The sequence below is a fragment of the Salvelinus sp. IW2-2015 genome, linkage group LG4q.1:29 (genome assembly GCF_002910315.2).
Source record: "Salvelinus sp. IW2-2015 linkage group LG4q.1:29, ASM291031v2, whole genome shotgun sequence".
In the NCBI taxonomy this organism is placed as follows: Eukaryota; Metazoa; Chordata; class Actinopteri; order Salmoniformes; family Salmonidae; genus Salvelinus; species Salvelinus sp. IW2-2015.
Window position 1 is genome coordinate 9,308,335 of NC_036842.1, and position 17,220 is coordinate 9,325,554.

The window sequence follows — 17,220 nt, forward strand, 5'->3', positions numbered from 1 at the left end:
CTACACGCATTACACACAATGTTATGGCCTATTTCCTGAATAGCTCTTTAGGCATTAGTAGTTGTTGAGAGCGTTTTAGTTGTTCTGTACTTCTTTAGTTGTTCTGTAGTTCTTTAGTTCTTCTGTAGTTATTTTGTTGTTCTGTAGTTCTTTCATTGTTCTGTAGTTCTTTATTTCTTCTGTAGTTCTTTAGTTCTTCTGTAGTTATTTTGTTGTTCTGTAGTTCTTTCATTGTTCTGTAGTTCTTTAGTTCTTCTGTAGTTCTTTAGTTCTTCTGTAGTTCTTTTGTTGTTCTGTAGTTCTTTTAAAAGCCACATACTGTGCTGGCAAACTCCAAGCTGATGGCTGTACTATATTTATGCTTGGAAACACATACTCGATCTAAGGCTTCATGGAAGATTTTTGGCACGTCTGTTGATAGCATACGATATTGTACTGCGTCAGACCGTCCACAGCCTTTTCTGTACAGGTGTTCAATGTTGGCATTTTGGTTACCGTTTTACAGTGTGTATAGGTGTGTTGTTGCTCTTTTTTCATTTGTACCTTAGGTGAAGAGGCTGAGAGGGAGCATACATTTGCCGACTATTTCTGACATATCAAATTAWTTGAACTGACATTTAAAAAATTCCAGTGGCAGTAAAAAATAACAGAAGGTAAATGACCAACAAGTWATGGTTCTAATATTTACTGGTTAAACTAAATCTTTTGAATACAATTTTGACGGCATGAATATCAATGGCATGGTCAGCTTCAGCAGCAGTGATTAACAGTAGAAGTTCAATTAGCTTGGCCCTGAGTATAAGCCGGCTGCCATCTTGTGTTGTGTTGTTGCACTGTATTTCTAGGGTGAAATATGGGCCATGCACTGGACGTAATGCACCACAAGGGGTCAACAGTTCATTGTCGACAAACAGATTATGTAAAGGCTTGCAATGGCTGGATTAATATGTTAGTATCATTAAATGTGTACATTGGTTAAATCCCTCATCTCCATTTGAGGTTTGCGATGAAAGAACTATTTAATTCATTCAATATTGATAATAAAGTAATAGTAGTTACATCCAACGTAATATTGAATAACAAACATTAGAGACTATACTGTTTTATATACACTCATACGTAAACGCTTGTAAGCACGCACCCTCGTAAAGGAAGACAGGCGCAGGTTCATAGGAATGAAATGTATGCCTATGCATGTGCACATACGTTGCACAGTACATATCACATGCACACAGGCAGACACACCTCCCTCGCCAGCCTCGTCTCACTCACAGGTAGCAGATCTGATAGTATGAATCTATTCATGTGGAGATTATCCAGCTGACCTTTTGTATAAGATGGTTAAGGAACCTTAATATAGCCGGGGTGGAAAGATTATGGCATTTAATCATCGGGCTTGTCTTTATGTCTCTATACCCCCATACATGTCTGTCTCTCACTTAACAATTTCTATTTTAAATGTAATATTGTAATTGGATGATAATAACAGATACTGCAGTAAGTAAGGCTATTGTGTTCATTTTTTTTTCTCAAATGTAAAAGCTTAAATGTAATGTGCTTCAGATGTGTATGAAATATAACTAACACATATTTCTCTGCTTCTGAAGGCTACAACCAGTAGAGGCCTGTGAAGGATCCATAGCAATAGTAATGCCTGGGGACAACGCATTGGGGTGCTGAGATAATCAACTAGTGGCCTGGCTAAATAGGGCTTAGCAATGAGGAGTGCTTTTTTTAATAAGAAAGTTAAGAGCTTTGTGTGTGGTGCCTGCCTGGGGCAAGAGCAGCTACAGTTGGAGACAAACCAAACGGGGGGACATCTTAAGGCTAACTGCTTTCAGACATGTGACCCTTTGAGGGAGTCCGGATCTCTTTCCTTCAGGCTTGTTTTCTAAACCTGGCGAGGGGCGAAAGAAGAGGAGGTAATCGGCCAATGAAAGGACTGGGTTGGCCTCCTTCATAGAGATCACCTGATCAGTTTTGCATGAGCAGATCCTGGCTCACCTTCAACACTATTAAGAGAAAAGCTTGCTGATGACAGTGGATTGGACTCAGCCCTCCCTCTCCTGCCATTGCAAGTATCTCCTCTGTTCACACCAGGACCTAACTAACGTGCCTGCCCTCCTTTCTAGGGAGTTTGGGATTACATAGTTTGAACTTGCCCTCTTTTTTATTTGCTAGTAATCAATAGATAATTGGTTTGTCGTCTTTTTAGAGGACCGTGGTTTGAAGACTGGGACTGGGGAGAACCATACATCCCTAACCCAAGATGAGTGCGACGAAGGAAGATGTTGAGAAGTCTGGATGGAAACCCGGCTTTCGCCCAGGGCTACTTTAACAAGAAGCTCACACCGGGGACCCTCTCTGTGATGGCAGGCATCTCCGAGTCCAAGGTGGATTTTGGGATGTTACAGGAGCTGGGCCAGATAGAGGAAGGCCAGATCCTGTTCGACCTGATCAAAGAAATGCAGGAGAACGTGAACATGGAGAAAGTGGTGTTTAAGATTCTGAAGAGGATCGTCGCCCTGATCCAAGCTGACCGCTGCAGCCTGTTCATGTACCGGGAGAGGAACGGCATCGCGGAGCTGGCCACTCGTCTCTTCAACATCACTACAGAGTCAGAGCTGGACGACTGTGTGGTGCACCCTGACCATGAGATCGTCTTCCCCCTGGACCTTGGGGTGGTGGGAAATGTGGCCCAGACCAAGAAACACATCAATTTGAAAGATGTCAATGAGGTAAGAGTCAGATGGGGAAATGAAGCATAAACGTTGTGGTAGTGATGAGGACAGACAGTGTCCCAGAGCCTAGGAGCCAGTGAGATTGTGTTAATAGTCTTTTACAAGGGCCTTGTCATACGCTCCTACATGATATCATCTTCTAGCTGTACCAACGGCCAAAAATAACAAACAATTGCAAAATAAATAGATGTATCACGTTTATGTTCAGCCAGAGAGAAAAGTGAATAGTTATTTAATCTGTGCCTATCCGAACGTACGCATATTGTTAAAATTGTGTTTTTTGCTAAAACACAGTGACACACAAAGTGGTATCGCAACTATACAGTACTGTGGGGATCTTCTAAATGTATATCTGGAGACAATATAAATCCTCTTGACAGATGTAATCCAGTTATTGTATATCCCTTGACCCCCTGTTGTAACTGGGATTAGGGCACCTGTTCTGGGGCGTTTACACTAGGGTCAGCAGGAAGCTAACACGGTTCAAATTAAATTATACTTCACATTGCCCAGATTTACATTCACTCTTGATAATGGAGTGTACTTCTTACCTGAGCAGYTATATCTCTTTAATAAATTGTGTTTTATCTTTGTATATGCCAGAGGTTAACATGTATTAATCTGTGGTCTATAATGATATGCCAACTGAAAAAAGGCTCAAAACCAAGGCCATGTACCGACTTATAGACAGACCCGTCTTAACACATCCACGTGGGATCTCTGATGTCGGTGATTTGTTGTTTTCTGCTATTCAGAGCAGTCACTTCAGCTCATTCGTTGATGACCTGACAGAGTACAAGACCAGGAACATTTTAGCCTCGCCCATCATGAACGGAGAGGATGTGGTGGCTGTGATCATGGCCCTGAACAAGACCACTGGACCACACTTCACCGCTGAGGATGAGGATGTGAGTACTGAGGATGAAGGCTCTCTGAGAATAGGATCTACACATGTCCATGTGTCAGTATCACAATGGGAATACTAAGAGGAGGTTATTGCATGAATTAGTTGGGGAGGAGTAATCAACAGGTTTTCCCCCTTCCCAAAGTTTATTTACACAAAGCGTATGCAGCATATAAACACTGACTGATGTTGTAGAACACAAACATGTCCATCAAACAAGCACAGGGAACACATACAAACTGTGCCATTGCTTCCTCAATGAAGAGGAARGTCACATTCACACCTGATGTTTTCAAATACTCCCTCTCGTCTTTCCYCTACCACCTTGATTACACCTCGATGCATGTGTTTCTCTTTAACAATAATTCATATTTTTGATCTCCCAGCTTTTTTTGAAGTATCTCAGAATAGCCACTTTGAACCTGAAGATTTACCAGCTGAACTACCTGTACAACTGTGAGACTCGAAAAGGACAGGTGAGTCTGCTGTCTGTACTGATATTCAGAGGAATTACTAGTTGTAGCTGACAATATGGTGAACACMCAAAAAAAGGCTATTGTTTTTGTTGCTTTCACACCTTTATTGATATATTAACCAACTGGTTATTAGCTGATCCTTCGTGGTTGTTTTTCTGTCGGGTATAGGTCCTGTTGTGGTCCGCCAACAAGGTGTTTGAGGAGCTGACAGACATTGAGAGACAGTTCCACAAAGCCCTGTATACAGTGCGGGCGTACCTGAACTGTGACAGGTACTCTGTGGGCCTATTGGACATGACCAAGGAGAAGGTGGGTGACACTGTCTGCATGTAGCCTGGCCATTCTTGAATTGTGGTATTGTCTTAAGCCTTCGAAGGTTTTTCGAATTGATCTATAATATATATTAAATACTTTTGTTGAATTTCTTGCATTCAAAATAATAGGTATCTCCAAATCCCCAAAACATGTCACTACAACTCCACTCATCACTTCTGGAACGAGACAATTTGCTTGCCCTAAGTACTTTAAACCATGCACAAACACAACGTTTTGCAATATAAAGGACTTGCAATATGTTTTATCATTGATAAACAGTTTATGTGTGATATGTAACTCTGTGTGATTTTAAAGTGTTTTCATGGTTGCAAAGGTGAGGGACGTACAGTAAATGTCACCGCAATTCAAGAATGATCCAGCCATTTAGTCATCATAAAGAATAGTTGTTATGGGTCTCCTCTAGTAATACTGTAGCTCTAGCAGTATTTGTTAATATTTTGCACCTATGGCACTGCAGTGCCTTCAGAAAGTACTCAGACCCCTTGACATTTTGCATATTTTGTTGTGTTACAGCCTGAATTTAAAATTGATAAAACTGAGATTTTTGTTCACTGGCCTACACACAATACCCAATAATGTMAAAGTGGAATTATGTTTTTAGAATGTTTACAAATTAATTAAAAATGAAAAGCGGAAATGTCTTGAGTTAATAAGTATTCATCCCCTTTGTTTTGGCAAACCTAAATACGTCAGGAGTAAAAGTTTGCTTAACAAGTGACATAATAATACTAGTGTTTAACATGTTTTTTGAACGACTACCTCGTCTCTGTAACCCACACATACGATTGATTATCTCTAAGGTCCTTCAGTCGAGCAATGAATTTCAAACACAGATTCAACCAGGGAGGTTTTCCAATGCCTCGCAACTAAGGTCACCTATTGGTAGATGGGTAAAAATAAAAAAAAGCAGACATTGAATATCCCTTTGAGAATAGTGAAGTTCAGTGGCGGTCGGTGGCATTTAATATGAGCGAGGTCGATATTTTTTTTATGAGCATGGCCTTATTTCTATTACAGCATATTRGATGACTGTCATTCATATTCCATTCACCCAGCTCAATGTAACATTGATAGGTTTAGGCTACTACATGATACTAAAATTTTCCATTTACCCATCATGAGGTTGCTACAACCTAGCCTATGAATGAAAGTTTACAACGTAGGTGCACAGGTCGAGAGAAAAAATAAAGTAGTCAAGGTGACAGAGATTGACACATTCAACACTGCCATGCACACTCTTGCCTGCATCTTGCTGATCTAGGGTGTAATCATTAGTCCAACAGTTGCAAACAAAAGTTTCTGTTAGACAAATTCAGGTATGTTTATCTCTRTTTCATTSCATTTGCTTCCGTTTAAGAAACGATTTTCAACAGAATCAGTGGAATTAATAAATTCCTGATCACACGCGAACACAGTTCACTTCATAGCAGCCACATACAAACAGCATGATAATTTTGCTTGTAGAATTCCTTCTTGCATCTATGTGCTCTCCTCTCACCTTTTCCTTTTGCTTGTGGACTTCAGTGAACAACACATCAGCCGTCTGTGACCAGGAGGRAAAAAAACGTAATATCATAACCGCTAAACGCTACACACAGCCTACATCGTTATCTCCATATTAGCTAACRTCATAGCTAGCTAACATAGCTACTAGAACTAATGTGTTCGTTAACCTGCTACAATCATGCAGTACAGTGTACAGTCAGCAAGCAGTTTAGCAGTTACACCGGCAGGCCCTGGTGGATATAAATGAATAAAACCAAACGCTTACCTTGACTTGGAAGAGTTCCAGTGTTGGATAGATATAGCCAACTAGCTAACATAGCATCCCGCTCTGTTTGAGCCGGGTTTTTGAGTAGGATAAACTAGCTAGCAGCATTTGCTAGCCAAGTGAAAGTGAAAGAAAAATACAACGAAATATAGCTCTCTCTCTGTCTCTCGCTTGCTTCTCCTTCATTTTTAAAGAAATGTATTTGATCAAAACTGTTAAAATTTTCTCTTTCTTTTTATTTGTTTCAACTACTCACCTCACCACATGCACTACAGTGCTAGCTAACTGTAGCTTACGCTTTCAGTTAGGGGTGTGCCGAGTAGTCGGACAAAACGAGTATCATAACGGATATGGGCAATTTTCTGTATACGATTATGATCAGAGTATTTTTTGTATTCATCCATGATCGGGAAAAAGTAATTTTCAGATGCCAGCACGCATCTTTCTTATGTCAGTCAGTCATGTGCGAGGTTCTATGTGGTCTAAATAACTCAACTGGCTGTCTATAAAGAGAAGGGCAGGCTGTACGTTGATCCTGCGGTTCTGATTGGATAGAGGGAAACTATATTTCTCCATCCACTCGTTTCATAATTTCACCCGATCAGTTTTCCTCTTTTTGAGCTGATCATTTAGATTGCTGCTGCCTGGCTGCTACTATGATAAATCACATGGCGAGGACATTTGCTATCAAGCTATCAATGTGCATAATATCTCACAAGTGGGGCAAGGGTAGGGAAAAAATATTAAATGCTGATGCGGAGTGACAAACTGCCAGCAGCAAATTGAGACCAGACACACACACACACACACACACACACACACACACACACACACACACACACACACACACACACACACACACACACACACACACACACACACACACACACACACACACACACACACACACACACACACACACACACACACACACACCTCCGCGCGCTGCTCTGAATCTGTAGCTTCTTTGCAGGAATTTGGCCAACATCTATTTAGGCATATTAAAACACTTCTGTTTTTTCAGATCACAAGTATCATCCGATCCGACAATCAACTGTCAAGTTACGGATACGATTACGAATACAAGTATGGCCATGTCGGCACACCTACTTTCAGTACTATAATCAATCTCTGATCCTTTGATTGGGTGGACAATATGTCAGTTCATGTTGCAAGAGCTCTGATAGGTTGAAGGATGTCTTCCGGGAAGTTGTCATAATTACTATGTAAGTCTATGGAAGGGAGTGAGGACCATGAGCCTCCTAGGTTTTGTATTGAAGTCAATGTACCCAGAGGAGGATAGAAGCTAGCTGTCCTCCAGCTACACCATGGTGCTACCCTACAGAGTGCTGTTGAGGTTACTGTAGACCTTCATTGCAAAACAGTGTGTTTTAATCAATTATTTGGTGCCGTGAATATATTTAGTATAGTTTTATCTAAAAAGGATAACTTGTTAATGTTTCACTATTTACATTTTTATGACATTCAGTAAGGAGGATGGAGAAAACTATGGACAGATCAGCAACATTGTTGTTACTCCACAATACTAGCTTAATCCACAGAGTGAAAAGAACAACATCTGTATAGAATAAAGATATTCCAAAACATGCATCCTGTTGGCAACAAGGCTTCATATTATGGGCATGCTTGTAATCGTTAAGGACCGGGGAGTTTTTCAGGATAAAAAATAAACTGAATAGAGCTAAGCACAGGCAAAATCCTAGAGGAAAGCCTGGTTCAGTCTGATTTCCACRAGACATTGGGAGATGAATTCACCTTTCAGCAGGATAATAATCTAAAAAACAAGGCCAAATCTACACTGGAGTTGCTTACCAAGAAGACAGTGAATGTTCCTGAGTGGCTGAGTTACAGTTTTGACATAAATTGGCTTGAAAATCTATTGCAAGACTTGAAAATGGTTGTCTAGCAAATATTTCACAACCCTGATGTGTAAAGCTCTTAGAGACTTACCCWGAAAGACTCACAGCTGTAATCACTGCCAAAGGTATTCTAACATGTATTGACTCAGGGGTGTGAATGCTTATGTAAATGAGATATTTCTGTATTTCATTTTCAGTAAATTTGCAAAAATGTCTAAAAACAAGTTTTCACTTTGTCATTATGGGGTATTGTGTGTAATAATCTATTTAATTCATTTTGATTTCAGGCTGTAAAACAACAAAATGTGGAATAAATCAAGGGGTATGAATATTTTCTGAAGGCTCTGCAGTGCCTGATTTAGKTATAGGCTCCATGGGCAGCCGCCCAGGACRGCATCTTGCCGGGGACCCGCACAAAATGTTTTGGAATGKTGACATTTACGCGATCGGTTTTCTATCGCTCATTTGCACATCACATCAATGATATCATGTCACCGTGTGGGACTGTGGTAGTGGGCGCCATGATTCTAGTTTGTGAGCTTGGCAGGCTACTGCCTGGGAAGGTCTCCCACTCAGAAGTACGAGATGGGGAGGGAGGCTTGGGTAGGTTGACCTCAGGTCTCCCCACTGGAAGCCTGAGGTAGGGGGACCGGGGGAATGGGCGCACCTCTAACTTTGTACATTACTAATGGGGGGGTTTGCCCAGGGAGCCATACAAGCTAGAACCGCCACTGAGGCTCTGTAATATTATTAATATGCTGTGTCTGACAATCCGTCTGTGTTATTGCTTTGTTCCTATAGGAGTTCTTTGACATCTGGCCAGTGTTGATGGGAGACCAGCCCCCTTACTCTGGACCTCTTACCCCTGATGGCAGAGTAAGTGTTCACAACTATCTACTTATTATCCTATGAACTGGTCTTTACCTTTTTGCCTTTGTTTCTACAATTTTGCATTTGTGGTGTGTGATTATAATTTTTTTTGTTATCTGTGATTCTAGGAAGTCATATTCTACAAAGTCATTGATTATATTTTGCATGGAAAAGAGGACATCAAAGTTATCGCGTACGTTTATCTCACTTTTGTACAGTTGAAGTAGTTTCAACCCTGTATTATCAGACCTGGGTTCAAATACATGTGCATTTGAGTAGTTGGTATTATAAATATTTTTTCTGTGTATTTGASTATTTTTAAATACACCGCCCAAAACAAGTACTTGTATTTGAGTATTTGAATGGTTATTTGTAAAGACCAAAAAGTCTACCAAATTGTATTTTAGAGGATTTTCAAATACCTGGGTTAAACGCAAGGGAGTGTATTTTAGTCTGTGTATGCACATCTTTCTAATTCTTTCCAAATGTATTTCCAAACACATTAAAATGTTCAACTACTTGTMTTTTCAAATATAATATTTCTGAATACTTACTTTGAATGTATGTTAAAGTGATTGAGATATCTCAAATAGTATTTTAATCCAGGTCTGTGTTTGATACTGTATAGCGGAATAATCAGTGTGTGTTGTCTGACTGTGTTGTCAACAGGACTCCCACTCCAGAACACTGGGTTTTGTGTACTGGACTTCCCACATATGTGGCCGAAACTGGTCTTGTAAGTTTTTTAACTGGCATTCCAATAGCAAGTGTTCGAAATGCTCTCAGAATTTGGAATTGACTTGAAAATAACGCAATGTTCAAATTGCCATGATTTGCMTGTGTGTTGATGCTGTACTCTTTATTTTGAATATCTAGATATGTAACATCATAAATCCCGCAACAGAGGAGATGTTCAAGTTTCAGGTACATTTGCTTCCTTATAAAATCAAGTATCCTTGTATGTGGTTTTAGCAAAAAGTTTAGCAACTTGCATAATTCCCGTTGACCATTTACCTTGTGTCTTCCCATAATACAGTCAGAACCCTTGGATGATAGTGGTTGGACCATAAAGAATGTGCTGTCCATGCCAATCGTCAACATGACAGAAGATATTGTGGGCGTGGCTACATTCTACAACAGGAAAGATGGGAAACCATTCGATCAGCAGGATGAGGAGCTAATGGAGGTACTTTACAGCACACAACTGTCTTCTCAACAACTCCTGTCTTCACAGACAAGTCATCAAGTCAAATGGCTCTATAAAGCCTTGTTCTCTGTATTTTTTTGTGTAGACCATTAATTTATACAATGCACTGTGGCAGTCAAATGCCTCCCACTCTCTTCACCACATTGACCTGAGTGAACCTACTCTGAATGATAGTGTGATTGTCTGTCTACCCATGTTGGCTTCTGAGTGAACCTACTCTGAATGACATTGTTTCTGTCGGTCTCCCCAGGCTATGACTAACTTCCTGGGCTGGTCCCACCTCAACACAGACACCTATGACAGGATGAAAATGATAGAGAACCGGAAAGACATAGCTCAGGACATGGTGCTCTACCACGTCAAGTGCCGTGATGACGAAATACAGAATATCCTGGTGAAGCCTTGCTCACAGATATACACAGATCTAACCTCCTTTGCAAGAGAAGTGTTGTTTTAATATTTCACACTCATTGTTGTTTTATGTATCTTAGAAAACCAGACAGTATTTCAACAGAGAGCCCTGTGACTGTGAAGAGGATGAGTTCCTGCAGATTCTGGTATTGCTACCTTATTTTTGTAGAGTAATAATTTGGTCATAATCTGGAGGTTGTAGAATTATCTCTGATTTAGTCACTAGAGTATAAATTTAAGTACTGGAACAGTAGGCCTGCATTTGAAAGCTCTAGCTAGATGTATATGGTTGTATAGATATAGGATCTTCATTTGATCACCCTGTAGCAGGAAATGTAAAACGTGTAGTGTATTTAAGGTTGAAAAAGGCTTGCTTTTCCCGACAAAAATGCCTATTAATTATTATCAACATAATAATTAAAATGTCCTGTTGCTGCAGGATTATTTTCCTGCTGTAGCAAACTAGCTMAAATTAAGATCCTACATCTGTATGTTTAGTTTTTGTTAATAATGCCATAATAATCATGCATTATCACACAGAAAAAAGAACTGCCCGGCCCCAAGAAGTTTGAGATCTACGAGTTCGGGTTCTCTGACTTTGACTGCACAGAGCTGGAGCTGGTGATGTGTGGGATCCAGATGTACTATGAGGTCGGAGTGGTCAAGAAGTTCCAGGTTCCACAGGAGGTTTGTTGCAATCATGATCTGTACTGCAACATCTTTCAGTGCCGGGAAAGTGTTAATTCTGAATAATTTCTGTGCAGTTTGTCATTAGTTACTTTATTACTCTCCCATACTATCTGTATATGCTCTAAAGTTTTACAGATCCACTTCCAAATCCTATGAAAACCAACAGGCATCTTTATTTACTTCAACAGGTTCTGGTACGCTTCATGTACTCTGTCAGCAAAGGCTACAGGAAAATGCCCTATCACAACTGGCGCCACGGTTTCAATGTCGGACAGACCATGTTCACACTGTTGACGGTAGGAATGCTTACACCTCAGTAATGTACCTTAACATGTTTTCTTACTTGACAAAAAAACTTAACTGAAGACATGATTGAAAGATCTCTAATTCTGAAAGTCAAACTGCTGTATTTTGTTGTGTCAGACAGGGAACATGAAGAGATATTACACAGATCTGGAGGTGATGGCAATGATCACATCTGCTTTCCTCCATGATATCGACCACAGGGGCACCAACAACCTCTACCAGGTGAAGTGAGTATTCCTGGGAATCGCTGCTCTCTTTTTACGCTGCTTTCTGAAAGTTGGTACTGATGTTGGATCTTCATTTGACCAGTATTGTCACAGCAACATAATGATTATGATTTAGTCCACTATGTTGCTTGATCGGTGGTTAGGCTATTAGCTGGCCAAAAGTATGTTACATGAAAAGTTCAATACTGTTATAGTGTGGGTGTGTTAGTGTGGGTTTTCAGTGAATTTATGTAAATCACAGGAAAATTGCAGGAAAGTGCAGGAAAATTCTCAGCAACAAAAGAGTGATCAAATTAGGATCCTACATCCGTGCAACCAGTCCTTAAATTATCTATGGGTCTCTTCTTTTACTCACTCTCTTGTCATAACTGAGGCCATGCATGTAGAGAAGCACCTTGATTAGCTTTGTGTGATGAATGGCTTATGATGAGCTCTTTACAGTGTCTGGTCTGGTCTCCCCTCACAAACAGATCTGGTAACCCACTTGCCAAGCTTCACGGCTCATCCGTCCTGGAGAGGCATCATCTAGAATTTAGCAAGTTCCTTCTGGCAGACGAGGTACGCAAGGGTTATGTATCTCAGCCATAAACATTCACTACTACAGTAGAACATTTTTTGTCAATTATTTATTTATTTGTACTTTATGCTTCCATGTTGATCACATGCTCTAGTCTAACTCCTCCATCCTCCCCCCAGTCCTTGAATATCTACCAGAATCTCAACAGAAGACAGAATGAGCATGCCATCCACCTTATGGACATTGCCATCATTGCAACAGACTTGCAACTCTATTTCAAGTAAGACTTGCAACTCCAATTCAATTAAGTTTGCTACAGCAGGAAAATAATCCTGCAGCAACAGAAAATATTAATTATTATGTGTATTATAATTTATGCATATTTTTTGTAGGGGTATATACATTATTTGTCAGGGAAATTCTAGTCTGACATTTTAAAGTGGAAATTACAAACTTTAGAAGACTTTATAAAGCTTGAATTCACTACAAGTTTGCATTTCGTGCTGTGCAGGAAAATTCTCCGCAACAAAAGAGTGATCAAATTAAAATCCTACATCTGTATTTACTTAACTGCAATACATATTGTATTCCCCATACAGATCTTAGGAAGAATGTATTGTTGTCAATGTGGATTCTTTTTCTGCATATTAAAGCACGGATTTAGATACGACGATCAAGCCTACTTCGTCCTGTAAAGTTGAGGGAACAAGATTTCACAATGCACTGCTTATAACTTTAACTGAATGTATAAATCTCTGTTTGGACATTTTCCAATGTCACCAGGAAGCGAACAATGTTCCAGAAGATTGTCGACCTATCAAAGACCTACGAAGATGAGAAGAAGTGGGTGGACTGGATGTCCCTGGAGACTACCAGGAAGGAGATTGTCCTGTGAGTGCAGTTCATGGTAGGGGGAGGATAGTAGTGATAGGGGAATATGTAGGATTATAACATGCACATTGGATCTTATTTTAGCATTTCTATTTTATGCTGAACCTTCAATAATTCCACTCAAAGGGCCATGATGATGACAGCATGTGACTTGTCAGCCCTCACTAAGCCATGGGAGGTACAAAGCAAGGTGAGAACCTCCCTTGATTATATATACGACATTTTAGCAGATGCTTGTGTGTTTCTGTAAGTGAATAAAGCTATCCAATATAGTGAAATACATTGGACTACCTGGCTTCGTTCCAGGTGGCGCTGTCTGAAGCAGCTGAGTTCTGGGTGCAGGGTGACTTGGAAAGAGAAGTTCTTGAAAAACAACCCATTGTGAGTATATCAACGTGTGTGTGTGTGTGTGTGTGTGTGTGTGTGTCTGTTCTTCGGATATCCACCTACATTTTTACACATCCAAGATTCCTGATGAAGAACTACGTTTTGTTTTGTGCGTGTGTGTGTGTGAAACCATGTTTCTCCCTCCTTTTCATCCAGACAATGATGGACAGAAACTGCGCTGGTGAACTGCCCAAGCTGCAGTGTGGTTTCATTGACTTTGTCTGCACATTTGTCTACAAGGTAACGTTACCGCATGTACTACCACTCCTTCAGACTAGCTACATCACTCAGCTTCACAGTTATTGCTAAGCACAAAGTAAACCATGAATCAATAGATCTTAGTGTTTGGTGAAATAGTTGGCAWACCTTCTATTGGATGTGTAGAATGACCAAATGCACAAATCGTTGCCATTCAGACAAGCATTATTTGGTTAGACTGACAGAAATAGAGCTCTCAAGTTTTTGTTTTGTTGTTTATCCGTCAGGAATTGTCCCGCTTCCATCCGGCCATCCAGCCGATGTATGATGGCATGCTGAACAACAGGAAGGAGTGGAAGGCCAAGCAGGAAGAGTACGAGGCACAACAGGCCATCCTGAAAGCCCAGTCAGGTCAGAGTGGAGGATATACTATGGCTCTCTAGTTTAGAGGGCATTTTGTCTGTGCATTAAAAGTAATACAGATTATCCTTAAACATGTATTGTTTTTTTGTATTCTTGCTATGTAAAGGGTCCAAGACGTGCTCAGTGTGCTAAAGCTCAGGACCTGTTTTGGAGGTAGGTCACTCCAGGATACATCACAGCCACACAGTCTTACTGCCGGCCGGGGCAGGACCAGCCTCACCTCAGAACAGCTGTGGAAGGACAGCCTCCCCTCACAGCATCAGAACTTTAGAGAAGAGCCAGAGGGACTCCTTATCAGCAAGGCCGTTGGACCTTCTGGTTCCAGACCCMTGTTGGCACATTATGGCCACAACAGTCAATTTCCTGCCTTCAACTGAAGAGCAGTTATCATTAGTTGCATTGGCATATCCACATTTTGGAAGTTACCCCTTTCACTATGCTTCACGACATTCTGAGGAATCCTTCATGGTCTTAGTGGAGTTAATTTTTGTTTGTACTAACTTTTTTAACGTATGTACAGTAGGTTCCTGAAGGTTTTTATTGACCAATTAAAGGAACAAGAAGTCAACAACTTCTAAAATGTTTCCATATGTATGTATAATGTCATTAATATGACACTAAAGCCCTGTTTAAACCAGGTGCCAACATACGTTCTTTGTCCTGATCTAGTCCACATTCTGATTGTGGCCACATTTTCAGACATATGGTATTAAAGTGTGTCTCTTATCCATCCACTGTGTCTGCATTGTGACCAGATTTCCTGGTTCCTACATGTATGCAATTATTTCCCAGATATTCTTTCCAAATAATATTTATTTATTTGAAGACACATGGCAGAAGTCAATGGTGCCACCTGTCAATGATTTCAGAGGCCAAAATAATGATTATTTAAATGGCTTCTCTGCGCAGGTCAGTYGACACTCTGGAGGTGGTCAGGAAGAGCTGACCTATGACTGCATTTGTCTAAAATTGTGGGAAAAATCAGAATGTGGACAAGATCAGAACAAAGGACACATGTTAGCACCCCGGGTATAAACGTAGCTTATTATGATTGCTTTTCGTTTTAAAACAGGTTACTGTTTCTTAACTAACATTTCTGTACAGAATACTGTATGAAATGCACAGGGATACTTTTTTGTTTTTCATTAATATTTTACGCTGTTATTTGTTGTAAGGACATAGGTTTTTAAAACAAGTAGGCTTGTTTTTAGAGTTATCACATTAAAGGTAGACTCAACGAAATGACGTTGCCACGAGCAGCACCGCAGATAGAGATGAGCACCACAGATAGAGATGAGCGAGATGCAAGATCCCGGTCTTACACGGTCACATACCGTATCTGTACCTGGGTTTGCTTCATGCTGTTAAATTGAGCCTCGCGCTTCTACACTCTTAGTTGTTGCGGAAATTGACCCACTATGGTGTTTACTTTCTACATCTACGTCAGAACGCTGAGTCTACCTTTAAATAACACTTTACAAAATGTTGGTGGATTCATCAAGGATCCAACTTGACTTTTATGTATGTTATAATAACAGTGTAATAACCGTGACTGACATTGTTCTTTACTCCTTCCAGTCAGTCGTCATTTACATAACTGTCCAGTTTTTCCAGATTTCTATGAAATATGACCTATAATTAAATACAAAATGAGTGAAATAGTTTTCCTTCCAAGAAATGGTAGTTAAAAATAAGCTTTTCTGCATTTGAAGGGTGTGGGCGTACCCCAACAACAGAATGGTGTGGCATATACCGGTCATAAAAATATGAATGACAAGTAAACAGCTGATTGGCCAGCTCAGCCAATGACCCAACGTGACATGTTAAATGAGGAAATAGCAAGCATTTTTGAGCTGGGGTTTAAGTATTTTTTCTTTTATTCATGCTTTGAACACGAGTACGAGAATAGGACGAGTCAACAACATTATTAGTATGAGTTAACAGAATGAGCTTTTAAGTGAGATTTTCTCTGGACAGTTACTTTAAATGGTAATCAAAAGTATATTATGCAATACTAGGGTATAGGGCTAGCATCCACATATGCCATAAGAAGTATGTTTTATGGTTCCACTTCATTACAAGGTAATGTGACCCCTTGCTGTGGGATGCTAAGTGATGGTTTTGCGGTATATTACTATTGTCCCATGCTGTGTTGGGTGAAATAATGGGGTGTAGTACTTTTAGTACAGCAATGTAAGAGGTGCTGTTATAGAATGACTGCAGTCAGGCAGTTGAAAACAAGTATATTTTCTGTGTGTGTACATGATCATTTATTGTTCTGAGATAGGAGAGAAAGSAGTTGACATTTTCAGGAAGGTCTGTCCCTGGCTATCAACGGTTAACTAGAAATGCTTCATTTTGACAAACCCATCGTTCTCTCCATGCAACTGTTCACTGTTTATTTTTGAATATTTGAAAGAGACATCGTTTTAGGGTAAAAACAAGATACAGTATGTCTCAATATATGTATATCTAACAATATTGGATGGATTTTTATATGGTCCAGTCCACTGCGAATAGCGGTCAAAGTCCAATCCCTCGGTAGAGTGATTGAAGCCAGTGGCCTTGATTCTGTTACTCTTGAGCCTACTCACTGGATCCATAGAATCTCCTAGTGTTCATTGTGAACAGAGGATAATCATGCTCTTACAGCAGCCCCACTGTCAATGGGGTACCTATGCTTTTATAGATGGAGTCAATTGTAAATAGTCTTCTCCTGTAAATATATTTCAAYAATAGTATATTTTTTCCAGATGATTAACACTTCATTTCCTCTATGAGTGTCAGTGCAACATTACTGTTATGTTCTATCTGTGCCGACATTATAGCACGAAGGGAAATATTAAGGACCCTTTTATTAGAAGCAGTAATTATGTGCTTTATCTTTTCAATTCCACATCATTAAACATTGCAACAAACATTTTAATTCCACAATTTGCTGTTAAAAATACTTTAGCGTAGATATGACAAATTCTGAAGCTCAAT

General features: G+C 40.0%; 1 protein-coding gene across 1 annotated transcript; it reads left to right on the plus strand.

Moving 5' to 3' along the window:
• Positions 1-2,269: 2,269 nt before the first annotated feature.
• On the plus strand, positions 2,270-14,865 carry LOC111961392 (rod cGMP-specific 3',5'-cyclic phosphodiesterase subunit beta-like). The gene is given in 23 exon segments (XM_023983614.3): positions 2,270-2,298; positions 2,300-2,738; positions 3,497-3,649; positions 4,032-4,121; positions 4,290-4,430; positions 8,910-8,984; positions 9,107-9,171; positions 9,648-9,714; positions 9,855-9,902; positions 10,015-10,164; positions 10,436-10,579; positions 10,677-10,742; positions 11,137-11,283; positions 11,475-11,582; positions 11,710-11,819; positions 12,290-12,377; positions 12,516-12,616; positions 13,120-13,227; positions 13,354-13,417; positions 13,534-13,608; positions 13,771-13,854; positions 14,100-14,223; positions 14,342-14,865. Coding segments are annotated over 23 exon segments (2,502 nt in total). The 3' UTR covers positions 14,368-14,865.
• Positions 14,866-17,220: the final 2,355 nt, after the last annotated feature.